The following is a 27,044-nucleotide window of genomic DNA, read 5'->3' on the forward strand; positions in this document are numbered from 1 at the left end:
GTACCAATCTGCATTCCATCCAAAAGTACATGAGGGTTCCTGTTTTTCCAAGTCCTCGCCAGCACTTGTTTGTTGATTTACTGATGCTAGCCATTCTGACAGGCGTGAGGTGATATATCATTATAATTTTAATGTGCATTTCTCTGATGACTAGTGATAGTGAGCATCTTTTCATATACCGATTGGTCATCTGTATGTCCTCTGTGGAGAAGTATGTGTTTATTGTCTATATTTTAATTGGATTCTTTGTATTTTTGATGTCGAGTTTTATGACTTCATTGATGAATATATTCTCCCATTGAATGGGTTGTCTTTTCATTTTGTTGATTACTGCCTTTGTTGTGCAAAAAACTTTTTGATTTGATATAGTCCTATTTGTTTATTTTTTTCTTCTGTTTTCCTTGCCCAAAGAGAATGTCAGAAAAAATATTGCCACATGACATGTCTGAAATTTTACTGTCTATAGTTTCTTCTAGGATTTTTATGGTTTTAGGTCTAACACTTATATATTTAATCAATTTCGTTTATCTTTTCAAAGAACTAGCTCTTGGATTTTTTGTATCCTTTTTTAGGCTCCATTTCATTTATTTCTACTCTGTTCTTTATTATTTCCTTCCTTCTATTCACTCTGGGCTTTGTTTGTTGTTCTTCAAACTCCTTTAAGCATAAAATTAGACTGTTTTGGTTTTTTTTTTTTAGCTTTTTCTTGTTTTTTGAGAAAGAGTGCTATGAATTTCCCTCAGGATTGCTTTCCCAGTGTCCCAAAGATTTTGGATTGTTGTGTCCTCATTTTCATTTGTTTCAAGGTGTCTTTTGATTTCTTTTTTGATCTTGTTGTCGACTCATTCATTGTTTAATAACACAATATTTAGCTTCCATGTGTGCATGTTTTTCAGTGTTCTTGTGATTGATTTCTAGTTTCATAGCATTATGGTCAGAGAATTATGACCATACGCTTGACATCATTCCAGTCTTCTTAAATTTATTGAGACATGCTTCGTGTCCTAAGATGTGGTCTATCCTATCCTAGAAAATGTTCCATTGCACTCGAAAAATACGTATATTATGTTGCTTTGGAGTGAAAAGCTCAGAAGATATCGATTAAATCCATTTGATCTAGTGTATCATTTAAGGCCCCTGTCTCATTGATTTTCTTCCTGGAAGATCTATCTATCGAAATCAGCGGGGTGTTAAAATCCCCAACTATGCCTGTATTTCTGTCACTCTGTCCCTTTATGTCCATCAAGATATGCTCTACTACTTCTGGGCAAGATGGAGGCATAGGTAGAGACACTGTGCCTATTTGCACAACCAAAAGAAGGACAACAGCAATTTAAAAACAAAAAACAGGCAGTACCAATGGAAAATTGAACTTTATGGAAGTCCAACAACCAAGGAGTTAAAGTAGACACATTCATCTAGTCTGGTAGGAGAGGTGGAGTTGGGCAACCGGCGTGGAGAGGACTGGTGGCAAATCGGTGCCTGGCAGACCCTGGGCACACAAAGTGACAGCAGGAAGACCCAGCAAGGTGGCAGATTGTGGTGGGACAAGGCACACAAGACAGCTGGCAGACCAGGTGGTTCCATATTCACATGCAGATAAACCAGACAAAACTGGGGAGCCAGACAGACCGTGCAATTCAGGGTCCTGGCGTGGGGAAATAAAGCCTCAAAACACACATTGAAAACACCTGTGGGGATTGAGGTGCTGGGAGAAACTCCCAGCCTCACAGGAGAGATTGTTGGAGAGACCCACAGGGTCCTAGAATGTACACAAGCCCACCCACCTGGGAATCAGCACCAGAAGGGTCCAATTTGCTTGTGAGAAGTGGGGGAAGTGACTGAAATCCAGCAGAGAGTGGAGCAAACAGCATTGTTCCCTCTCTGACCCTTGCCCCATATACTGCTTCACAGTCCAGCAACTGTGTTGCCCTGTCTGGGTGAACACCTAAGGCTCTGCTCCTCACTACATAACAGATGCGTCAAGACAAAACAAAAAACAAAAAAAAAAAACCAAACAAAAAACAGCCCAAAAGAAAGAACAGATCAAAGCTCCAGAAAAAATACAACTAAGCAACGAAGAGATAGCCAACCTATCAGATGCACAGTTTAAAACACTGGTAATCAGGATGCATACAGTAGTGGTTGAATTTGGTTGTGAATTAGATGAAAGAATAAAGGCCACGCTGAGTGAAATAAAGGACAATGTACAGGGAACCAATAGTAATGGGAAGGAAACTGGGACTCAAATCAATGGAGTGGACTAGAAGGAAGAAAGAAACATCCAATCAGAAAAGAATGAAGAAACAATTCAAAAAAAATGAGGAGAGGCTTAGGAACCTCCAGGACATCTTTAAACGTTCCCACATCCGAATTACAGGGGTACCCAGAAGGGGAAGAGGAAGAGCAACAAGTGGAAAAGTTATTGGAACAAATAATAAAGGAGAACTTCCCCAATCTGGCAAAGGAAATAGACTTCCAGGAAGTCTGGGAAGCTCAGAGAGTCCCAAAGAAGTTGGATCCAAGAAGGAACACACCAACGCACATCATAATTACATTACCCAAGATGAAAGATAAGGAGAGAATCCTAGAGAAAGTAGCAAGAGGAAAGGAGAAGTAGCAAGAGAAAAGGAGACAGGTACCTACAAAGGAGTTTCCATCAGACTGTCAGCTGATTTCTCAAAAGAGACCTTGCAGGCAAGAAGGGGCTGGAAAGAAGTATTCCAAGTCATGAAAGGCAAGGACCTACATCCAAGATTGCTCTATCCAGCAAAGCTTTCATTTATAATGGAAGGGCAGATAAAGTGCTTCTCAGATAAGGTCAAGTTAAAGGAGTTCATCATCACCAAGCCCTTATATGAAATGTTAAAGAGATTTATCGAAGAAAGAAGACAAAAACATGTACAGTAAAATAACAGCAAACTCATAATTGTTAACAACCACACCTAAAACAAAAACAAAAGCAAACTAAGCAAACAACTAGAACAGGAATACAACCACAGAAATGGAGATCACATGGAGGGATAGCAACAGGGGAGTGGGAGGAGGAGAGAGGGGGCAAAAGGTACAGAGAATAAGTGGCATGGATGGTAGGTAGAAAATAGACAGGGGGAGGGTGGGAATAGTAGGGGAAATGTAGATGCCAAAGAATTTTTGAGTATGAAACATGGACATGAACTAAAGGGGGGAAATGTGGGCGGGAGGGGGTGTGCAGGGTGGAGGGGAATGAAGTGGGGGAAAATGGAACAACTGTAATAGCATAGTTAATAAAATATATTTTTAAAAAAGATATGCTCTACGTTTTCAGGTTCTCCTGTGTTGGATAGGTGTATATTTACTAGGGTTTTATCCTCTTGTTGAATTATTCTCTTTATTGAAAAGTATCCTTTTTTGTCTCTTAGTATAGCCTTGGTTTTAAAGTCTATTTTATTGGATACATGTACTGCTACCTCAGCTTTTTTTTCTTTTCCATTTGCATGAAATACATTTTTCCATGCCTTTACTCTTAGTATGTGTGTATCTTTCAATCTGAGATGGGTCTCTTAGAGACAGCTATATATGGGTCTTGTTTTCTTATGCATTGAGCTACCCTGTGTCTTTGGTTCAGAGCATTTAAGCTATTTACATTTAAGGTGACTATTGAAAGATACATAAGTAATGCCATTGTATTGTGAGACTGTTTCGTCCTGTTTTTTTTTCTTTCTCTTTTTTTTTCTTGTTTTTAAAGCAAGCCCTTTAACATTTATTGCAGTACTAGTTTGGTGTTAACAAACTCATTCACCTTTTTCTTATGTGGGAAGCTCCTTATATCTCCTTTGATTTTAAATGATAGCCTTCCTTGCTGGGTAAAGTAGCCATGATTGTAGGTTCTTGTTTTTCATTACTTTGAGTATTTCACGCCACTGCCTCTGGACTGATATGCTTCTGTTGAGTAATCAGATGCCAGTCTAATTGGTGCTCCCTTGTAGGTAACTACATGCTTTTTCTCTTGCAGCTTTTACGGTTCTCTCCTTGTCTGTAAGTCTTGTCATTTTAACTATGATGTGTCTGGGCATAAGCTTCTTTAGGTCCAACTTGTTTGGGACTCTCTGAGCTTGTTGGACTTGTGTATCTTTTTCCTTCAGCATATTAGGAAACTTTTCAGTCATTATTTCTTCAAATAAGTTCTAGATCATTTGCTTGCTCCCTTCTCCTGATATTCAGATGATGTGGATGTTGTTATGTTTCATGTTGCCTAAAATGTTTTTTTAAGCTTTTTAAAGCTTAAAAATACTTTTTAAACATATTTTTTCTTTTTGCTGTTCTGCCTGGGTGTTTTTTCCTACCTTGTCTTCCAAAACACTGATTTGATTCTCTGTTTCATTTGACCTACTGTTTATTCCTTCCAGTGTATTATTTATTTCAGATATTACATTTTTTATTTCTCACTGGTCCTTTTTTATGGTTTCTATGTCTTTGTTCATGCTTTTGAGTATGCTTATAATCATTACTCTAAATTCTCTATCTGATTAATCACTTGTTTCCAGTTCATCTACTTCTTCTTTTGGAAAATTCTCTTGTTCTTTCATTTGGGGTCCGATTCTTTGTCTTCCCATTTTGTCTGATTCGTTATATTTTCCCCCTTAGTTGTACAACTATTTAAGCTGTAACCAGCAGCTTGACTTTAGCTTCACAGAGTGGGGCAAAGTAATTCCTGTGGGTGGGCTATTGCTTTCCCTTAGGCTGATGCCACTTGTAAAGGAGTGCCCTGCCAGAGAAAGATGGCTTCTGCAGTGTGGGGAGTGACTCAGCACAGGGATCCTGGTGGCTGTCCCCTCAGTTCTCTCCCCAGAGCCATCTGCCCCAGACTTTCAAGTGTCTCTAGTTCTCTCTGCTCTCCCTCTGTCAGAGCCCAGAATAAGTGTCTGGGAGTAAAATTTTGTACATTGGCTGTGTAAGAGGCTTTCTGCATCTCTGCCCATCTTTCCCTGGCAGACAAACCCTGCTGGTTTTCACAGCTGGATGTTATCTGGGTTCCTTTCTAGGTCTAGTGCTGTAGGCTGGGGAGCCCAACTTGGGGTTTAGATACTGCACTTAGGGCAACTGCCCAGCTGCTGAAATATTCCTCTGGAACTTCAGCTGCTGCCTGCTGAAGCCCAGGCTCCCTGTGGGAGCTCAGCCAGCCCTGTCTCACCTCCTCTGCACTCCCTACCAGTCACATTGTGTGAAGGGGTTTCTTCTGTCTGTCCTTGGTTATAAGGCTTCTCTCCAGCTAGTGTTTTGGTGTTTATTCTGGATGATTTCTCTACAATGTTGTAATTCCAGATTGGTGTTGGAAGGAAGTAGTATAGCTTCCACTTACTCTTCCACCATCTTGGGTCTCTCTTAGTTTTGAATTTACTCATGTGTATGGTATAAGATGGTGGTCTAGTTGTATTTTTTGCATGTATTCATCCAATTGAATAGACTGTTTTTACCCCATTGTATGTTTTTGCCTCCTGTGTCAAATAATAACTGACTATAAAGGCGTGACTTTATTTCTGGGCTCACTATTTTATTAATCTGTGTGCCTGTTTTTATGCCTGTACTACGCTGTTTTAATTGCTATGGCTTTGCAGTATAGTTTGGTATCAGGTAGTATGTGATTCCTCTAACTTTGTTCTTCATTCTCAAGATTGCTGTTGCTATTTGCAGTCTTTTGTAAGTCCATATAAATTTTTGGAATATTTGTTCTACTTCTCTGAAGTACTCTGTTGGTATTTTGATAGTAATTGCATTGACTCTGTAGATTGCTTTGGGTAGCGTGTATATTTTAATGATATTAAGTTTTCCTATCCATGAACATGATATATCTTCTTCAGTTTCTTTCTTTAGTGTCTTCTAATTTTCTGAGTATAAGTCTTCTACATCCTTGGTTAAATTTGTTGTTAGGTGTATAAGCAGTTGAGACTATTTTTTTCTTAGTTTCCTTTTCTGATAGTTCACTATTGATGTATAATGTAACTGATTTCTGGATATTTACTTTGTATGCTGCTACTTTATTAGTTCTAGAAGTTTTTTGATGGAATCTTTAGTGTTCTCAATCAACAGTATAATGTCATCTGCAATTAATGACATTTTTACCTACTGTTTTCCAATTTGGATGCCTTTTGTTTTTTCTTGTTTGATTGCTGTGGCTAGGACTTCCAAAAATTATTGAACAAGAGTGGTAAAAGTGGACATTCCTGTCTTGTTCCTGATCTTAAAGGAAATGCTTATAGTTTTTATCCATTGAGTATATTGACTGTGAGTATGTTATACATGGCCTTCCTCATGTTGATTTCCTCTATTTCCCGAGAATTTTTTTAGCCATGAGTGGGTGCTGGATTTTATCAGGTGCTCTTTCTGTATCTATTGATATGATTATATAGTTTTAATACTTCATGTTATGTGATGTATCATGGTTATTGATATGGGGATATTGTTCCAACCTTGCATCCTCAGGAAAAATTCCATGTGATCATGGTGTATGATCTTTTCATACACCTGTTACTGGATTTGGTTTGCCAGTATTTTGTTGAGGATTTTAGCATCTGTGTTTACCAGGGACATAGACCTATAATTTTTTTTCTTTGTGAGTGTCCTTATTTGGTTTTGGCATTAAGATAATGCTGGCCTTATAAAATGAACCTGGAAACCTCCTCTCCTTTTGAATTTTTTGGAATAGTTTGAGAAGGATAGGTGTTAATTCCTCTTTTAATGTCTGCCAAATTTGGCCCTGGCTGGTGTAGCTCAGTGGATTGAGCACTGGCCTGCGAACCAGAGGATCGCAGTTCAATTCCCAGTCAGGGCACATGCCTGGGTTGCAAGCAAGTTCCCTTCAGGCCAGCTCCCAGCAGGGGACGCATTAGAGGCAACCATACATTGATGTTTCTCTCCCTCTCTCCTTCTCCTCTAAAGATAAATAAATAAATAAATAAATAAATAAATAAATAAATAATTTTTAAAATAAAAAAAAAAAATGTCTGCCAAATTTTATAGACCAGGCCTTCTGTTTGTTGAGACTTTCTTGATTATTTTTCAGTCTCTGTAGTTGTAATCATTCTATTCAGATTATCTGATTCTTCTTGATTCAGTTTTGGAAAATTGTATGTTTTTTGGAATTTATCCATTTTGTCCTGATTATCTAATTTGTTGGCATATAGTTCTTAATATTTTCTTACAATCCTTTCTATTTCTTTGGTGCCAGTTATTACTCTTTCATTTCTGATTTTATTTGGGTCCTCTCCTTTTTTTTTTCTTAGTGAGTCTGGTTACAGACTTGTCAATCTTATTTATGTTTTCAGAGAACCAGCTTTTTATTCTATTGATCTTTTGTATTTTTTAGACTCTTTTGTTTATTTATGCTCTGATCTGTATTATTTGCTTCCTTCTGCTCACTTTGGGCTTTGTTGGTTTTTTCAGTTACCCTTAAGTATAACGTTAAATTACATATTTGAGATTTGTTTTGTTTTTTGAGATAAGCCTGTAATGCTATGAATTTCCCTGTTAAGACTGCTTTTACTGTGTCTCACACATTTTAGGTTTTTGTGTTCTGATTTTCACTTGTTTTAAGGTATCTTTTGATTTCTTCTTTAATCTCATTATTAACCTATTTATTGTTTAGTAACATGTTATTTAGCCCTCAAGTCTTTTTTGTTGTTTTTTTTTAAGATTTTATTTATTTATATTTAGAGGAGAGGAAGGGAAGGAGAAAGAGAGAAACATCAATGTGTGGTTGTCTCTCATGTACCTCCCGCTGAGGACCTGACCTGCAACCCAGGCATGTGCCCTGATTGGGAATTGAACCAGCGACCCTTTGGTTCACAGGCCTGTGCTTAATATGCTGAGATACAGCAGCCAGGGCTGTTTCTTAGTTTTTTGTTTTTTATTGTAATTGATTTCTAGTTTCATACCACTATGTTCAGAGAAGATGCTTGTTATGATTTTAATCTTCTTAAATTTATTGAGACTTGTTTTGTATCATACCATGTGGTTTATTCTAGAGAAAGTTTCAAGCGCACATGGAAAGAATGTATATTTTGCTGCTCTGGGGTGAAATGCTTTGAAGATACCAATTAAATCCATCTTGTCTAATTTGTCCCTTAAGGTTACCATTTTCTTGTTGATTTTCTGCTGGGAAATCTAGCCATTGATGTCAATAGGGTGTTAAAATTCCCTACTATGACTATATTACTGTCAGTCTCTACGTCATTCAAAATTTTCTTTACATATTTAGGTGCTCCTCTTTTGGGTGCATAAATGTTTACAAGGGTTACTCTTATAGGATTGTCCCCCTCTTTATTATGTAGTGTCCTTTGTGTCTTACCATATATAGCCTTTTGTTTTAATGTTTGTTTTGTTAGATATAAATATTGCTGTCCCAGCTTTTTTTCATTTCCATTTGAATTATATCTTTCTTCATACCTTTACTTCTTAGTCTGTGGGTATCTTTCATTCTGAGGTGTGTCTCTTGTAGAAAGCATATATGTGGGTCTTGTTTTCTTATCTACCCCGCTGTCTTTTGATAGGAACATTTAGCCATTTGCCTTAAAATGATTATTGATAGGGACCCATTTATTGCCATTGTATTCTTTTAACTATGTTCCTCGGTTTCTTTTCTCCTCCTTCTTCTCCTTTTCCTCTCCCCATTGTCCTCCTCCTTCCTCTTCTTCTTTGTGGGATCTTTAACATGTTTTGTAATACTGGTTTGGTGGTACCAAATTCATTTAGCTTTTTCATGTGTTCAAATCTCTTTATTTCTTTTGAAATTTTAAATGATAGCTTTCTGGGTAAAGTTTTCTTGGTTTTAGGTCTTTGCTTTTCATCATTTTGAATATTTTATGCCACTTCCATCTGATCTGAAATGTTTCTTTTGAGAAATCAGCTGACAGTGTTTTGGGGGCTCCCTTGTAAGTAACTAGCTGTCTTTTTCATGCAGCTTTCTTTTTTAAACAGCTTTTATTTATTTACATTTAGAGAGAAGGGAAGGGAGGAGGAAAGAGGGAGAGGAACATCAATGCACACATTGATGTGCATTGGTTGCCTCTCACGTGCTTCCTAATGGGGACCTGGCCCACAACCCAGGCATGTGCCCTGACTGGGAATTGACCCAGTGACTCTGTCGTTCACAGGCCGGCATTCAGTCCACTGAGCCACAACAGTCAGGGCTCATGTAGCTTTTAAGATTCTCTTTGTTTTTAACCTTTGGCATTTGAAAAATAATGTGAATTGGTGTGAGCCTTTTTGGGTCCATCTTGTTTGGGACACTGCACTTTCTGGATTGTGTGTTTTTTTTCCTTCGCTGGGTTATGGATATTTTCATTCATTATTTCTTTAAATAGCTTTTAATCTCTTGCTCTCTTTTCCTCTTCTGGTAGTGCGATTATGTGGGTGTTGTTATGTATCATGTGTTCCAAAGGTCACTTACCATACTTATTTATTTTTTTCTTTTTGCTGCTCTGATTGGGTGCTTTTTTTCTACCTTGCCTTCCAAAACAGTGATTTGATCCTTTGCTTTATTCAACTTTATTTTTTCCAGTGTATTCTTCATTTTAAGTATTGTATTCTTCATTTACGATTGATCCTTTTTTGTGATTGCTATGTTGTTTTCATGTTGTTGAGCATCCTTGTACCATAACATTAACCTTTCTCTCTGATAAAGTTTATCTTTATCAGATAAACTTTCTGTTTCTTTATCTCCCCATTGGATGCCTTTTTGTATATGTTTCTATTTAATAGATAGGTCTTTTAAGTCTTTGTAGGGTGGCCTTGGAGCAGTTTCTTTGATCATCTGAATTGGGTGCTCCAGGAATGTTTTTTGTGTGTGTTTGGTGGACTCCCCTGTTATAATTGAGTCTTGATTGCTATTGGTCTATTCGTTCTTGGATTGACCCTCAGGCTGGCTGAGTAGGGTGCTGAACCTTGACCATGGTATGTGAGCTGCCATGGAGGTGCTGATGATGTGAAGCAGAGTTCCTTTTAGCGTGGTTTGGTGCCTGCTGAGATCTCCCATTGGGTATGCTGCTTGTGAAGCTTATTGGATCCTGTTCTGCTATTGTCTAAAGCAGGCCACTGGGTGTTTTGGTTCTGGGCCTCTCCAGAGGGACGCTGGTGCACCCCAAGGTCATACCCTGTTTGTGACTGACCCTTGGCAGTCTGTTTGGAGCTATAAGTGATCCACAGTTTGTGCCTGCCTCTGCTGGGCCAGGGTGTGCATGAGAAGGACGAGCTGTGCATGAAAGTTGGCTGTTGTTACCAGCACCAGGTTTGGGGGAAGGTCAACAAAATTCCCAAGGCTCCCTGATGAGATTCACTACCGTCTGCCTCCACTTGCCAGCTACCTGGCTCAGTGACTTTAAGAACCTCTGTGTATAGACCTCAGTAGAGTATAAGCTTCACTGAGTGGGTTGAGAGGGAGTCCAGAGTGTGGGGTTATTACTTTTCCCTGTGCTGATGCCTCACAGAGGAGAGTGCTCCTACCAAGAAAGATGGTGTTTCCTGAATGGATGCGTGACTCAGCTCTGGGATCCTGCCAGCTGTCCTTTTAGCTTCCTCCCCAGAGCCACAAAGCCCGGACTCTCGTTTGCTCTGCCCTGTTTCTGCTGAAGCCCAGGCTGAGTGGCTTTGAATGAAATTGTCTGTGTGGCCCTAGAGAGGGTGCCTTTGTCTCTAGCAGACTCCTGCCTATCTCTGGCAGAAAGAAACTCCCCTGCTTTTCACAGGCAGATTTTAGATGGGTGCCTCTTCCCAGCTCTGGTTCTCTGGGCTGGAGGGCCTGGTTTGGGGTTTAGATCCTGTGCCTCTCAGGGGGAATCCCCTGCAACTGAGCTATCCCTCTGGAGCCACAGCTGCCCCCTGTAGGAGTGGGGTCGGCCCTATTCATGTCTCTTCACCCTTCCTATCAGTCTCAACGTGGCTTCTTTTTTTTTTTTTACTTTAAGTTTTTATTTTTTAAGTATCTTATTAACTATGTTATCACAGTTGACCCATTTTTTTCCTCCCCTTTATTCCCCTCTACACTGCACCCCCCCCCCCACCAGCACTTCCTCTACTCAGCTCATATCCATGGGTCGTACATATAAGTTCTTTGGCTTCCCCATTTCCCATACTATTCTTAACCTCTCCCTGTCTGTTTTGTACCTACCATTTATGCTTCTTATTTCCTACACCTTTTCCCCCATTGCCCTCCTTCCCCCTCCCCACTGCCAACCCTCCCTGTGGTCTTCATTTCTGTGATTCTGTACCTGTTGTAGTTTGCTTAATTTTTGTTATTGTTATTTTTTAAGTTCAATAAATGTTTTATTTTTTAGGTTTGCTAATAGTTGTGAGTTTATCGACATTTTACTGTTCATAGTTTTGATCTTTTTCTTAGATTAGTCCCTTTAACATTTCATATAATAAGGGCTTGGTGATGAAGTCCTTTAACTTGACCTTTTCTGGGAAGCACTTCCATGCTAAATGATAGCTTTTTTGGGGTAGAGTAATCTTGGATGTAGGTCCGTGCCTTTCATGGCTTCTTCTATAAATCCTTGATGATAAGACTTCTCTTCAGCTAGTCTTCACTTAGTTACTCAGGATGATTGTTCTATAATTTAATTGTAATTCCAGCTTTATCCTGAGAGGAGGTGAGTGTAGCTTCCACCTACTGTACTGCCATCTTGGATAGAGTGTTTCATTATTTAATTTTTAGTGAACTTATGAGGTTTGTATTATTCTCAATTAGAAAACTGGATTTGAAAGGTATAATCACACATTCTTATCTTCACACATTATAGTATAATATTATCTTCCTGTAAGCACTTAGAATGTTGATCGTGATCCATAAAGTTCACATATTCAAAGCATAATAGGAATTACATTATTTAGAAAATTGCTTTAATGTCAGTGACCTTGTAATGTGCTTAAAAAATATTCTCTTACAGATCAGAGGGCTGATATTAGATGGATCTCGACAGATAATCCAAGAAAGTTTAAAAAATGGCTTCCTTCATCCGCTTTCTGAAAAATCGGAGAAGTGTAGTGAGCCTGTTGCTTTACCACTGGATACCTGCAATTTGTCAGAATTATGTGAAATGGCAAAGCATTTGCCTACTCTGAATGAAACGGAACTTCTGACATTACAATTGAAGGAAAATGATATGTCTGTTACAGAGCAGGATTTATTTTTACGGCTTGTTGAAAACAACTCCAGCTTTACAAAAATCATTACTTTAATGGGACAGAAATACCTTGTGCCACCAAAAAGCTGTTTTCTTTTGTCTGACATTTCTTGTATGAACCCACTTCTGAATTGTGAGTAATTATTATCTTTATTATTAGAAAAAGAATTTTTCTCTGGCCTCAGAAATCAAGACTTTGAATAGGATAAACACTGAATTTTCTCAGTGCAATTTTGCTTTTAAATTCAATTTTGAAATTTAGACGTTAGGTTTTTTAATCCTCACTTGAGATATTTATTAATATTTAGTGAGAGAGAGGAAGGGGGAAAGAGAAGTTATAAGGCTGAAACTTTATTTCATATAAAAAGTTTAAAAAGTGTAGCGAAAAACCCATGAGGTTTGAAAGGACCACACTGACATTACTGTGAAGACATACAGGGCATTTGAAATAATTAGTATCCAGGCCCAGGCTGGGTAGTTCAGGTGGTTAGAGCATTGTCCTGATATGCCAAGGTTGTGGGTTTGATCCCCAGTCATGGCACATACAAGAAGCAGCCGATGAATGTGTAACTAAGTGGAGCAACAAATCAATGTTTTTCTCTCTCTGCTTCTCTTCCTTATAAGTGAGTTATAGTTATTTTTAGTAGTTTATGTAAAAATAGTGGTAGGTGAAATCATGTTAAAATCCCAGCAGTACTAAATTAAAGGGGGAATCTCTTAATATATTTAGATAAGTTATTCTGTTTGAATAAATGCCACAGATTCTTTGTTGCACTGCATTATATTTGTTTATGTAGTGAATGCACTGTAGTTTTGAAGAACATGTTTAGTTTTTAAAGTGATCACATACAGAAGGTAGTTTCTGAGAGTGTGTTTTTGTTCTTAGGTGGGAAGACATATGATGCCATTGTGATAGATCCACCGTGGCAGAACAAGTCAGTTAAAAGAAGTAATAGGTGGGTATGAACAAGTTTTTTATTAGATATGTTTTCTAAAAGCTATTGTTTTTTGTACATTTTATTTACATATGCTAAAGCATTAGTTTATGACAGAGTTTGTCTCAAACTAAAGCACTTCCACTTAAAAATTTTAATTTCCTGAAGTAGATAATTTCTTGAATTAGCTATACAGAGATTGGCAAAAGTAGGTTTTTAGTTGTGAGTATAGTTGAGAGTTTATTCTTGTATTATTATTTATTAATTATTGTGTTATTTATTTGTATTATAACTATAAACCTACTTTTGCCCACCCCTGTATACAGGTGTAAGGAATGACTGAGGTTACTGACTGAACCAGTTCAGGGACATTTCTGTAACAGCACAGAGCAGCATTTTTGCCTTCGTTGACCTCACCTTCTAAAGTTTAGCAATACTTTGTACCAAAATACATTGATAGATTTCCTTAATAGTCTGACCATTGCCCTGACTGCTGGAGGTAATCTGTGTCATACCTGTTAGGACTGTCCTTGTGTAGCGTGGGTACGGATGGGTGGAATGGTCATCATTTGTTGAATAGGTGGTTTTTTTCTCCCTTGCTTTTCATATTACAATTGTGTTAAATGCAAAAGAATCAGAGAGTCTAGTTTTGTAATATTCTTTGGCAATGTGTTCCAGTTTTCTTCAAGAATTATTTTTAAAAGTATATAGCTTTTTAAAAAGTTATATACTTTTGCTTCTTTTATTTTAATGAAAATGGATTTTTTGTTTTAGATCTTATTCTTTAATACTCCATAGAAGTTGTCTTTTTTTTAATCCTCACCTGAGGATATGTTCATTGATTTTATTTCACTTATTTTATTTTATGTTTTTTATCCTTACCCAAAGACATACTTATTGATTTTTAGAGAGAGGGGAAGGGAGGGGGAGAAACATCGATGTGAAAGAGAAATATTGATCTTGTTGCCTCTCCTACCCTGCCCGACCAGACAGAACATGCAACCTAGGCATGTGCCCTGACTGGAAATGAAACTGTGACCTTTTGGTTTACCAGATGATGCTCCAACTGAGCCACACAAGCTAGGGCTGTTGATTTATTTTATTCTTTTTAAAGATTTTATTTATTTATTTTTGGGGAGAGGGAAAGGGAGTAAGAAAGAGAGGGAGAGAAACATCAGTCAGTTGTCTCTTGCGCACCCTCAACTGCGTACCCGGTTTGCAACACAAGGAATGTGTCCTGACTGGGAACATTTTGGTTTTCAGGCCAACAATGCTAAATCCACTGAGCCAAACCCGCCAGGGCCTGTTAATTGATTTTAGAGATAGAGGAAAGGAGAGAGAGAAACATCAACGTGAGAGAGAAACGATTGGTTGCTTCCCTTACACACCCTGACTGGTGATTGAATCCCTAACCCAGGTATGTGCTCTGACCTGGAATTGAACTTATAACATTTTGGTGTATGGGATGATGCTCCAACCAACTCAGCACCCTGGGCAGGGTATTCAGTAAAGTTTTAAAAAAGTGAACAAATATTTGATCTTGTTAAAGCATTTTTGGGGAACAGATTTTTTATAATTCTGAGTAATAGACTCCTTCATTTAAAACATTTTATGATTGCCTGAGCTGGTGTGGCTCAATTGTCTGGGTGTAATCCCGTAAAATTAAAGGTCACCATTTTATTCTTGGCCTTGGCATAATAAGTGTGGGTTCCAGGTATGTCCCGGGTGGGGATGTGTGAGAGGCAACTGATTGATATTTCTCTCTCACATCAATATTTCTTTCATTTTCTTTCTCCCTCCCTTCCCGTCTCTCTAAAATAAATAAATAAATAAATAGATAGATAGATAGATAGATAAATATTTTTTAAAATAAAGCATTTTATGATAGTTTTACAGAGCACATTTTGAAAGTTTTGGTTTTCTTTCCCATTTATCTTGCAGATGTATATTTGTGACATCTTTATTGTGACAATTTACTGTATTGTTTCTTTCCATTAACTTTTGATTTAAAAACATTCCAAACTTTTAGAAAAGTTGAAAGAATAGTACATGAATATCAAATTGCTTCCCCCCTAGATTTACCAGTTATTAATATTTTACTACATTTGTGTGTATTATGTCTCTGTCCACATTTCTGCTTTTTTATCTGATGTTGCAGATACTATCATTTCAACACAAATTTTTTAGCATTCATCTTGTGAAAAACAAGGACATTCTCCAACATAACTTCAATACTGTTATTGTCCCAAGAAAGTTAATATTTATTATAAAGATAGATTTATCTAGTTATTTTCCAACTTTTCCTTATGGCTATATAATTTTTTTGCTATTTAGGTACAAGAGCTAATCAAGGAATGCTCATTGCACTTGATCCTTAAAAAACATTTTTTTTAATTAAAAAAAATTTTTAATGTAGAACAGTCTTCCAGTCATTTTTTATCTTTAGGACATTGACTCTTGTTTTAAAAATATTGTGATCTGTTCATTATAGCTTTGACAAATGTATTACTAAGACAGAATCTGACCAAAAATATGTGACCTATATATACTCTGAAAATTATAAAATATTTTTGAGCCCTGGCTGGTATAGCTCAGTGAATTGAGCGCAAGCCTGTGAAGCAAAGGGTTGCAGGTTCGATTCCCAATCAGGGCACATGCTTGAGTTGCGGGCCAGGTCCCCAGTGGGGGATGCATGAGAGGCAACCGCACATTGATGTTTCTCTCCCACTCTTTCTCCTTCCCTTCCTCTCTCTCTAAAAATAAATAAATATTTTTAAAAATAAAATATTTTTGAGAAAAATTAATGAGTTTTAAAAATTTTATTTTAAATTTTATTTGCCATACAATATTATAATACTTTCAGGTGTGGAACATGGTGATTAGACATTGATATACCTTATGTCATGGTCACCCCAATAAGGCTGGTACCATTTTGCATCATACCGAGTTACTACAATATTATTGAGTATATTTCCATAGAAGAATCTTAAGGAGAATCTTAATAAAAGAACATGCCACATATATAAACTGAAAGACTGAATATATTTAAAAAAATGTCTTTCCCTGAATTGTCTAGGTTTTGTACAATCTCAAACATAATCTCAGAAGAGATTTTATTTCTGGTGAAAATAGACTAACTTGATTCTGTAATTTAAATGGTAACAATGCAAAGGGCCAAAAATAGCCAATTAAAAAACTTTAAGTATATTCGATATATAACCTTATATTGGTTATATTAGTTTCAGGTGTACAGCATAGTGATTTGACTTATTTTTTTTTTTTTTTTTTTTTATTTAGTTACTTTTCAATACATTTCCCTCCCCCCCCCCCCGTCCCCCCCCCATCTGTCTTTCATACTTGTTCCTCAAAATCCCTCCCCCTTTTTCCCCTCAAGTTCCCTTCCCTCTCCCTGATTTGACATTTTTTACCTTACAGTGTGGTCACGCTGATAATTCTAATAATCACCTGTCACCATGCAAACTTTTCACAATATATTGACTGTATTCCCTGTTCCTTTTCACTCATCCTCTCATCTCCTCTCTTCAGGTAACCATCTCTTTCTTTGGTCTCTGTTTCTATGACTCATTTTGTCTTTTTTTTAATTAATTTTTTTTAGATTCTACATATAAAGGAAACAATATGGTATTGTCTTTCTCAGCCTGACTTAATTCACTTAGCAAAGTACCCTCTAGATCCACTCATATTGCAAATGGCAATATTTCATTCTTTTTTATTGCTGTGTAATATTCCATTGTATGTGTATCACATCTTTATTCACTCATCTATCGATGGACACCTATGTTGCTTCCATGTCTTGGCTACTGTAAATAATGCTGCAGTGAACATAGGGGTGCATATATCTGTTCAAATTAGTGTTCTCATTTTCTTTGGATAAATATCCCAAAGTGGAATTGCTGGGTTGTATGGTATATTTGTTTTTAGTTTTCTTAGGGAATCTCTTTACTGTTCTCCATAGGAGCTATACCAGTTTACAGTCTCACCCAAAGGGTTCCCTTTTCTCCACATCCTCACCAACATTTATTTGTTGACTTTTTGATGAAAGCCATACTGACAGGTGTGAGGTGTGATCTCATTGTGGTTTTGATTTGCATTTCTTTGATAGTAATGTTGAACATCTTTTCATATGTCTGTTGGTAATCTGTATGTCTTCTTTGGAGAAATGTTTTTTCATGCCCTTTACCCATTTTTCTATCAGATCGTTTATTTTTTATTGTTGAATTGCGTGAATTTCTTATACATTTTAGATATTGACCCAGATCAGATATATCATTTGTGAATATAATGTCTCTTTCAGTAGGTTTATTTTTGTTTTGTTGAAAGTTTCTTTCACTGTGCAGAAGCTTTTTAGTTTGATAAAGTCCCATTTGTTTATCTTTTGCTTTTGTTTCTCTTGCTCAAGGGGATGTATTAAAAAAGATATTACTTAGACTGATGTCAAATCATTTACTTTCTATGTTTTACTCTAGGACTTTCATGATTTCAGGCCTTACATTTAAGTCATTAACCCATTTTGAGTTTGAGTTTATTTTTGTAGCCAATGAAATTTTGAAGGCATATGTCAAAGTTGAAAGACTTACACTACCCATATGAAGACCAATGAAAAAAGCTACAACTAAGATTGCATTCCTATGTCAGGATAAACAGGTGGAACAATGACATATAATAGAGAACAGAAATAAATTCTCACATATATAGCATAGTGGCTAGATAATCACATATCCTACAAAGTGTTCCCCCTGATATTTTCAGTATGCACCTGGCACTGTACATAGTTTTACAGTGTTATTGACTATATTCCCAATGCTGTGCTTTATATCACCATAACTATTTTGTAACCACCAATCTGTAATTCTCAATGCCTTCACCTTTTTCATCCAGTCCCCCAAACTCCCTCCACTCTGGCAACCATTAGTCTGTTCTCTGTATCTATGAGTCTTTTTCTGTTTGTTTGTTCATTTATATTGTTCTTTAGATTCCACATATAAGTGAAATCATAAAGTAATTGTCTTTCTTTGACTGACTTGTTTCACTGAGCATAGTACCTTTTATCTGGGTCCATTCATGCTGTCACAAATTGTAAGATTGATACACTGACCTTTTTTTTAAGTGTCTGTGCCCCTTGTTTGTAGATATCCCACAATTTGGAATTTTTTATTATTTCTTTGTTATTAGAATCCTATTGAACCTTTTGGGAAGAATATAACATAGTTGATGTTGCATACTTTCTTTTTTTAAATTATATTTTATTGATTATGCTGTTACAGTTATCCCAATTTTTCCCCCTTTGCTGCCTTCCACCAAACACCCCCCTCACCCTCCAGTAATCCCCACACCAGTGTTCATGCTTATAGGTTCTGTGGCTACTCCATTTACTATTCTGTACTTTATATCTCATGGCTATTCTGTAACAACCTGTTTGTACTTCTTAATTCCTCACCTCTTCACCCATTTCATCAACCCACCTCCCATCCGTCAGCCATCAAAATGCTTTCTGTATCTATGATTCTGTCTGTCTTGTTTGCTTAGTTTATTTTTTAGATTCGGTTATTAATAGATAAGTATTTATTGCCATATTGTTGTTTTGTTTATAGTTATGATCTTCTTTTTCTTAAATAAGTCCCTTCAACATTTTATGTAATAATGGTTTGGTGATGATGAACTCCTTTAATTTTTTTCTTGTTTGGGAAGCTCTTTCTCTGCCCTTTGATTCTAAATGATAACTTTGTTGGGTAGAGAAATCTTGGCTGTAGGTACCTACTTTTCATGCCTTTGAGTATTTCTTGCCAGTCCCTTGTAGCCTGCAAAGTTTCTTTTGAGAAGTCAGCTGACAGTCTTACAGAAACCACTTTGTAGATAATTCTCTACTTTTGCTGCTTTTAAGATTCTCTCTTTATCTTTAATCTTTGGCATTTTAATTATGGTGTGTCTTGTAGTGGACCTCTTTGTATCCATCTTGTTTGAGACTCTCTGTGCTTCCTGGACTTGCATGTCTACTTCCTTCACTGATTTAGGGAATTTTTCTTTCATTATTTATTTTTTCAAATAGTTTTCCAATTGCTTGCATTTTCTTCTCCTTCTGGTAACCCTATAGGCAAATGTTAAACCTCTTAAAGTTGTCCCAAAGATTGTTTATACTGTCTTCATTTTTTAAATTCTTTTTTCTTCTTTTTGTTCTATGTGGTTGGTTTTTGCTTCCTTATGTTCCAAATTATTGATTTGATTCTTGGGTTCATCTGCTCTACTGTTGTTTCCCTGTGAATTGTTCTTTATTTCAATTAGCATATCCTTTGTTTCTGATTGGGTCTTTTTTATGCTGTGGAGGTCCTCACAAAATTCCTTGAGCATCCTTATAACCATTGTTTTAAACTCTGCATCTGATAGATTGCTTATCTCCATTTCTTTTAGCTCTTTTTTCTACAGTTTTGATCTGTTCTTTCATTTGGACCATGTGTCTTTGTCTCCTCATTTTGGCAGTCTCCGTGTATTTGTTTCTATGTATTAGGTAGAGCTTCACTGACTCACTGTCTTGGTAGCATGGTCTAATATAGTGGGTGTCCTATAGGGTCCAGTCACCCAAGCTGGGTACTTGGACTGTGCCTTTTGTGTGGGCTGAGACACCCTCCTGTTATAGTTGAGCCTTAATTGCTGTTGGCAGATCAATGGGAAGGATTTACCCAGGCCAGTCAGCTGCAAGGATTGGTTGTAACCACTGACCACTACCCTCCTTCTGTGGAGGATAAGCTGTGCAGCGGCAGGGTGGTGGTACTCCACTGTGGTCTGTAGCTGTCCACTGGGTACATTGGCTTAGGGGTTTCCTGGGTGGTATGGGCCAAGGTCAGCCCCCAACTGTGTTTTGCCCAGGGCCACTCTGCCTGAATTATAAAGCAGTTTGAGATGACTGATATTTGTGCTGGGCTTGGAGATTCCCAAGTGAAGCCAAGCTGTGAAACTAGGCTGACTGCTGCTAGTAATGGGCCTGGGGCTCTTTAGCAGGAGGTGTGGAGGCTGGGGACTCACAGAGGCTGGCTGTTGCTTGTTTGATTTAGGATTTAGGAAGTTGTGAAGCATGAGCCAAGACCACTTGTTCATATTGAAAAGAAGCTTGGGTGGGCCTGTAAGTTGCATGAAAGTGAGTCTCTAGGGATCTCCAGGGCAGGGCAAAGAATGTTAGCTGTGTTGATGGGGTCTCAGGTATAGTACCAACCAGCTGGCTCTGTGACTGTGTTTGGGGAGGGTTCAGAAAAGGGACAGTGGCCTCTGCCTTCCTTTCTCTCTGGGAGAAAGCTGTCAGCCAGCTCTTGCCTTGATGCCAGACACTTCAGTTTCTCCCTGTATGCCCCTGGTGCTTTTTAGGCTGCTACCCCAGTGCTAGAGCTCAGTGGAGTGAGTCTGAATAAGTCCATGTGTGGGGTCTTTAAGAGGAATTGCTTGGAACTCCAGAAGTTTCTTTCTTCAACTCAATCCCTGCTGGTTTTTGCAACCAGAAGTAAAGGGGACTTACCTTCCTAGCACTGGAACCCTGGCTGGGTGGCCTGGCTTCGGGCTGTTATTCCTCACTCCCAAGATATCCCTTTAGATTTTTTTATCCACCACACGTCATCGTGGGACCAGCCTGTTCTGTATTTCCACCTCTCCTACTAGGTTGGCTGTGGTTCTTTAATTCTGTAGTTGTCAAACTTACATTCTACTAGATTTCTGATGGTTCTGAGTGATGGTTCTCTATTTTAGTTGTAATTTTGATGTGGTTGTGCAAGGAGGTGAGCTGTGTTATGCCTCCATCTTCACCAGAAGTCTCCATACTTTGTATTGCAACACAAAGATGGAATTTGCTCAGTGATTTCCAGGAGATTACAGCTAGAAAATGAAGAATGACTATTTCCTCCTTTTCCTTCAATAATCAACCTAATTAAATAAAATTAAGGCAATTAAAAAATCTGCAGTTATGGGGATCATCAAAGTTCAAGTTTTTGACCTGCGTTCTTCATACTGTGGCAAACTTATCTTTTAAAATAATCATTTTGATTATAAAAAAGTGCTAATCTAGTGGAAGACCACTGATCTGGATAGCAGGAATCTTGGGTACTTGAAATATTCATTGATCACTTCCCGACATCCTACAGTTGCCATGTGTTAGAACTGGATCCCAATGTTTATTGCATTTGGCCATTTGGATGTTACTTACTTTTTTCAGAGCAGCTATAATAGTAGAAGCCTCATTGTAGCCAACTGAGCAATAAAGGAGAGACAGCAGAAAGACTAAATGCATACCAATCCTTACTTTAGCTAAAGACAGAAGGAGCCCAAGTTGAGGGAAATTCTCTTCTTTTTTCTCTTCTCTTCCTTCTCGCCTCTTTCTTTTTTTACAATTGAAAAGTTTAAACATCTTTATAGGCTTATGGCAAGGAACTAGAGAGGTCGAAGAACAGAATGAAGGAGTAATTAGTATTACAAGATACTATAAGATGGGACTAGGAGAACACACCTGGAGATAGAAGCTTTAAATAGGCGAAGCCATGCCATTTCTCTTCAGAGGAGATGTGTAGAAATAGGTAAGTGAAGGAGTAGAGCCAGGGAGAAGGTTATGTAGTTGGAGGAGTCTGGTGGCCTTTCTGTCAAGAGTGAATTTGGGCAAGGGACTTGGAAAGAAATGAAAATTTGTAGTAATTTACCAAGAATAAGTAAAAGAATTAAGTAGTTTTGAGAGCCTGCGAATGGATTTAAATTAGTAAATTCTTTAGTTCTCTATTTTTCTCAGCCTGGTCTCCTCCATATAAAGAATTTGAATTGTGTTGAAGTTTAATTGAATTTAAGTTTGGAGTTTTGCAGGAGATGTGGGGTGGGATGGGAGTAGGTGCTAGTGACAAGGAAATTAAGTGACAGTCTGTGGGGAAGGAAGAAACTGATAGACTCAGTAGAGTGGAGGAATGGCACATTGACTAGACGGTTTGATAAGGTCAAGGAATAGGGGAAGGATAGGGCGTTATGGCTAGAGATCCGTGTTTGTGGTTTCAGAGATGGAACAAGTATGAGTGATGGCAAGGTCTAGGTTATGGCGATCGGAATGGATTTATGAAGTGGGGTGAATGCAGTTGTATTTATTTAAGGGAAGAATAGTTGAAGTCTGTACACTATACAGATTTTTGCTTTGAAATTGCCTGGGATAATGGCAAGATTTATATTGGTGAGATAGAGAGTCTCAGTGCTTAAGTCATTACATATGGAGAGGGAAGATGAAATTGGTTCTGTAAGAAACACTGGAGCCCTGGCTGGTGTGGCTCAGTGGACTGAGTGCTGGCCTGCAAGCCAAAAGGTCACTGGTTCTATTCCCAGTCAGGGCATATGCCTGGGTTGCAGGCCAGGTCCCCGGTTAAGGGTTTGCTAGGGGCAACAAGTTGATGTATCTCTTGTACTTTGATGTTTCTGTCCCTCTCTTTTCCTCTCTCTAGAAATAAATAAATAAAATCTTTTAAAAAAAAGAAACATTAGAGTCTGGCAAAGCTGGATAGCATACCTCTCAAATTGAAGGGGATTTTATGCAAAGGTGTATGAGTTATATCCTGGAAGCAGCAGTAGGGGAGCTAGGAGAATGCTGACCTCTCTTCTCCCTGTTGTGTATATTGAGTGTTGGTGAAAGGGCCATTGAGTATGGCCCAAAGGGTGATTGAATATTGTAGAGCAAGTAGTATTCTAGTGATAGAAATTCGACTTCATACTATTAATGTGTAGGAGGTGCAAGACTGTAATTTTAAATTATTTTTATCTTATTGTTTATGGTAATGAAAGCATGAGGGTTTCAGAGAGCACAGTGTAATTGACTACGAAGAAAGAAAGAAGCAGATTGATAGACTGAGGGTTGAAAATATGGTAGACTATTGAGACAGTAGTGTCAGGACTCACTGTGCTGGGGTCCCTGTGTAATGTATAGATTATGAAAACCAAACAGTAATGGTAAAAAGCATATTGTAAATATTAGTAAAATTACTGAAATGTAATGTACTTAGGAATGATAAAGAAATAATAGCCTGACAGTTTTAAACAATAAAAACAACAAATGAAGTTATTTCTGACCTGCATGGACTAATTTGTCCACTGGATGTCACTGTGACCTCATATTTAGTAATACAAATAAATACCTACGTGGGCTTTGTGTTTGTGGAGTCAGTATTATACAGATCATCTTCCTGCTTATTTTTCTTTTTTGCAGCAAATTTTGCTAATATTTTTTGTGTTTATTTTTAGGTATAGTTATTTATCACCACTGCAAATAAAGCAGATACCTATCCCTAAACTGGCTGCTCCAAACTGTCTTGTTATTACTTGGGTGACTAACAGACAGACACACCTACGTTTTGTAAAGGAAGAACTTTATCCTTCCTGGTCAGTGGAGACAGTTGCTGAATGGCACTGGTTAAAAGTAAGTTCAGAAATTAACTTTGTTGTTGATATAGTGTGACTTATTAAGTCACATTAAGGTAGCATTAATATTCAACTCTTAACATGTCACTGCTCTACTCCTTCAACATGGAATACTTTTACTTTGCTGCTAAATACTTTAATTTTTTTATTCATAAGGCTTTGATTGTTCTCTGTATTTTTTGGAACAGAGTCCCAATCCGCTAGCCCTAGTAAATCACTCAAGAAAGACATCAGGATGACATTTTAAAAAGCTCTGATGTCTGTACTTAAAAAAACAAAAAACAACTTCATGGAATCTGACCATCTCGAAACACAGAGGTAACCTTACCCTTCATCTTGTTCCTCTTTATACATCCACAATTTTAGTCACCCTTTTTGACTTTTTTCCCTAATACTCTTCAGCTGGAGATTGGAGGGAGAATAGCAAAGTAAACCAGTGTGGAAGAGGTGGGAAGGATACTGCTAGAACCAAGAACTTTTCACCCTTTAAATCTTAACTTAGGTCCTTTAACGGCCTTATGACCTGCTTGTTTTTGAAAAAAATGTTTGCAACTCTCAAATTGGTTGAATGGTCTTCTATCTGTGCTTGCTATAAGCATACCAAAAAAATTAAGAAAACTTGTTATCAGTTCAGAGTTCATTGGACATCCTTTTAAAGATACATTTTTTACTTAGATCTAAGAATTCCACAAAAGCGCTCCAAATTTTAAAAAGATAAGCCAATTATTATTAATTGGAAATTTAATATTTATATAGTTGGTGTATCATTTTAGATATAGGAGAGTTCTGTTTTTATGTGCTTTGTTTTTACTTTGTGATCTACTAGAATGTCTTATAAAAGCTGTGTACATTATTTTTTGCACCTATTAAATGGGACTTGGAAAACAAACAGTTGTAATTTATAGTTACATCTTTACTGTCATGACATATTTGGGTTTAGCTTTGGTAGATTGGGTAAGAGGACCTTAACAAGAAAATAAAACCCCATTCCACCCTGTCCATTATGACAGTTCTTTAAATAGTCAGAGCCAAAGCCAGGAAAAGTTAACCTTCTAAAATTAAAACCAGTAAAATGTTAATACGTAAAAACGAATACTATTCAGTTGTGGTAAGAAACAGTTGTGAGAGATGGTTTGGTGACACCAGAGTTAAAAGCAAAAATACAATATATTATATGAAACACTATTAATTATACATATAGTAAAACAGAATAAGTAATTTGCATTGAGTATTAAAAAAAATCCAAAGACTGAGAATGTCCAGTGCTTTTACATATGGGGTTAAAGGCTGCGTAGATAAAAGATGTGAGGGGGGACCCCAAAAATATGGAATTTATTTATAAAAAGTTGTATATTTATCTTACATGTTTAAATCTCAGTCACCTTCAAAGTACTCTCCATCTGATACAACACACCTATCAAGACTTTTCCCTCCACTACTCAAAATAGTTTTTGAACTTGTCAATTTTGAAGACTTTTAGTGCTTCTGCTGTTTTTTGTTTTACATTTTCCACATTGGAAAAATGTTTCCTTTTGAAGGCTTTTTTATATGGGGAAACAAAAAAGTCTCTTGGGGTGAGATCAGGTGACTAGGGAGGGTGGGGCATGGGAGTCATGCCATTTTTGGTCAAAAACTGCTGAACACTCAGTGTGGTGTGGGCAGGTGTGCTTGTAAATTGCCCATCATGAAATAGGCAAATGTGTCGAAAGTCTTCAAAAAAATTCACTGCATCTGAATGTGGCCTCTTGCAATAATACCAGCTGGCACACTGACACAGATGGGTTCCTAAAAAAAAAACGTTCACTTTGTACTACAATGGGCCCACCCTCCAGAAGATAATTCTGTTTCCCCCCTATATGGGTATTCTGATGACAAAAATATATATATCTTCATAGTTAATTAATGAATTCATAGTCTTAGTATAAACCATGTTTTGAATTTGATTAGCTTGAGTCTTTGAGAGTCTGATCACTCCAGGGTGAAATGATAAAATTGATATCTGAATTTATAACGCCAAAGGATTGGACTATTATCTATCTCATCAATCCCTGAGTTTCTCTCATTATTAATTTTAGTTCTGACTGTATTTAATGACTCTCTTTCCTATAAAGGAAAATATTACAATCTACTTAGTCACATTGCCAGTAATCATTAAATATTATTAGAATGAATGAATAAATGAGTTAATGATGGTATTTCCAGGAATAAATGTTAATGAAAAATAGAGATTTTTCTGTGCAAAATGACAAAGTGATATTTGAAATATATTTAGTTCCTTACAGTAGCTCTGTCCAATATGGTAGTTACTGTGTGGCTCCAAACTGAGATGAGGTATTAAGTGTAAAATATTAGATTTCAAAGGTTTATTATGAAAGAATATAACATCTCAATAACTTTTTGAATGGTAATACTTCAGATATGTTAAATTAAAGATATAATTAAAATCAATTTCACTGCAATTTTTACTTTTTAAAATGTTGCTACTAGAAAATTTAAATTACATATGTGGCTTGAATTTGTGGCTCACATTATATTTTTATTGGACAGCAGTAACCTGGAGATTTAATAATTTATTTTTCTTTGGGGAAAATATAGGGGGAAAAAACCCTTTCTGGGATATTTACAGATTTTTTTTTATTCCTTCTTATCAGATAACCAATTCAGGAGAGTTTGTATTCCCATTAGATTCTCCACACAAAAAACCTTATGAATGTCTTATACTGGGGAGATTTCAAGAAAAAACTGCTTTACCATTAAGGTAGGAAAGGTGATTTTTTAAAATGATATAAATGTATTAATTTTTAGGGTTTCCAAAATTATTAACAAAATGATCATTGATTTTCCTTAATTTTACATTTTTGAAAATCTAAAAGTGACCCACACCAGAAAAGTATGAGTGGTATTGTCACAGGTAACCAGGTTCTTGGTGACTGGGACAAAGGATTGACCCGAACACCCAGAGTTTATAGCAGAGAACATTGGGAGCAGGCCACCTCCAAGCGGAGACTGACATCCTGGGCTGGAGGGACTCTGTTCTTACAGGGCGGATCCTTCCTAGCTAGTTTTGGCGGGCTTTTACTGCACCTGTACAAGTAGTCGTATGACTTTAAAGGTCGTGTACAATGTGGTCTCCCATGAGTTTTCCTGATTGGCTGCCAGGGAAGGGGGCCCCACAATGTCACTGAATGGACCCCCCCTTCTCCTGGGGTTCCTTTATACTAGGTTCATTATACAGACTGAAGAGTAATGACTTAATGTCTTCATCAAAATCCCAAAGTCCCTTAAAACACCCACAAACACAGTCCTTCCTTCTCCCCTTTGCCAGGTCTGGGGTACTGTATCTCAGGAAAAGAAATAGAAGTTCATGGCTCAGGCAGCCCCTGGTTCTTCCCAGTAATCGTGCTTAGCTGGCAGGCCTCCTTCGGGTCCTGGTACCATCAGCAGTGTTGTCAGGACCTCCAGTTCTTATTCCAAAACCACATGGCACCTTCTCATGGCCCACCAGCAAGAGTTC

General features: G+C 37.4%; 1 protein-coding gene across 6 annotated transcripts in view; it reads left to right on the top strand.

The window, feature by feature from the left end:
* METTL4 (methyltransferase 4, N6-adenosine) overlaps positions 1-27,044 on the top strand; it is a 255,099-nt gene that overhangs the window by 17,498 nt on the left and 210,557 nt on the right. For 5 of the 6 annotated variants that reach the window (XM_053664377.1, XM_053664379.1, XM_053664381.1 and 2 more), the window contains exons 4-8: positions 11,922-12,291; positions 13,045-13,114; positions 16,529-16,639; positions 23,354-23,528; positions 26,182-26,288. In XM_053664377.1, coding sequence (XP_053520352.1) covers positions 11,922-12,291; positions 13,045-13,114; positions 16,529-16,639; positions 23,354-23,528; positions 26,182-26,288 — 833 coding nt within the window. The remainder of the gene's footprint in view (positions 1-11,921; positions 12,292-13,044; positions 13,115-16,528; positions 16,640-23,353; positions 23,529-26,181; positions 26,289-27,044) is intronic. The other variant, XM_053664380.1, reaches the window with a different exon arrangement.

This window comes from Artibeus jamaicensis, unplaced genomic scaffold (genome assembly GCF_021234435.1).
Source record: "Artibeus jamaicensis isolate MK-2021 breed Jamaican fruit bat unplaced genomic scaffold, CSHL_Jam_final contig_354, whole genome shotgun sequence".
Classification (NCBI taxonomy): domain Eukaryota; kingdom Metazoa; phylum Chordata; class Mammalia; order Chiroptera; family Phyllostomidae; genus Artibeus; species Artibeus jamaicensis.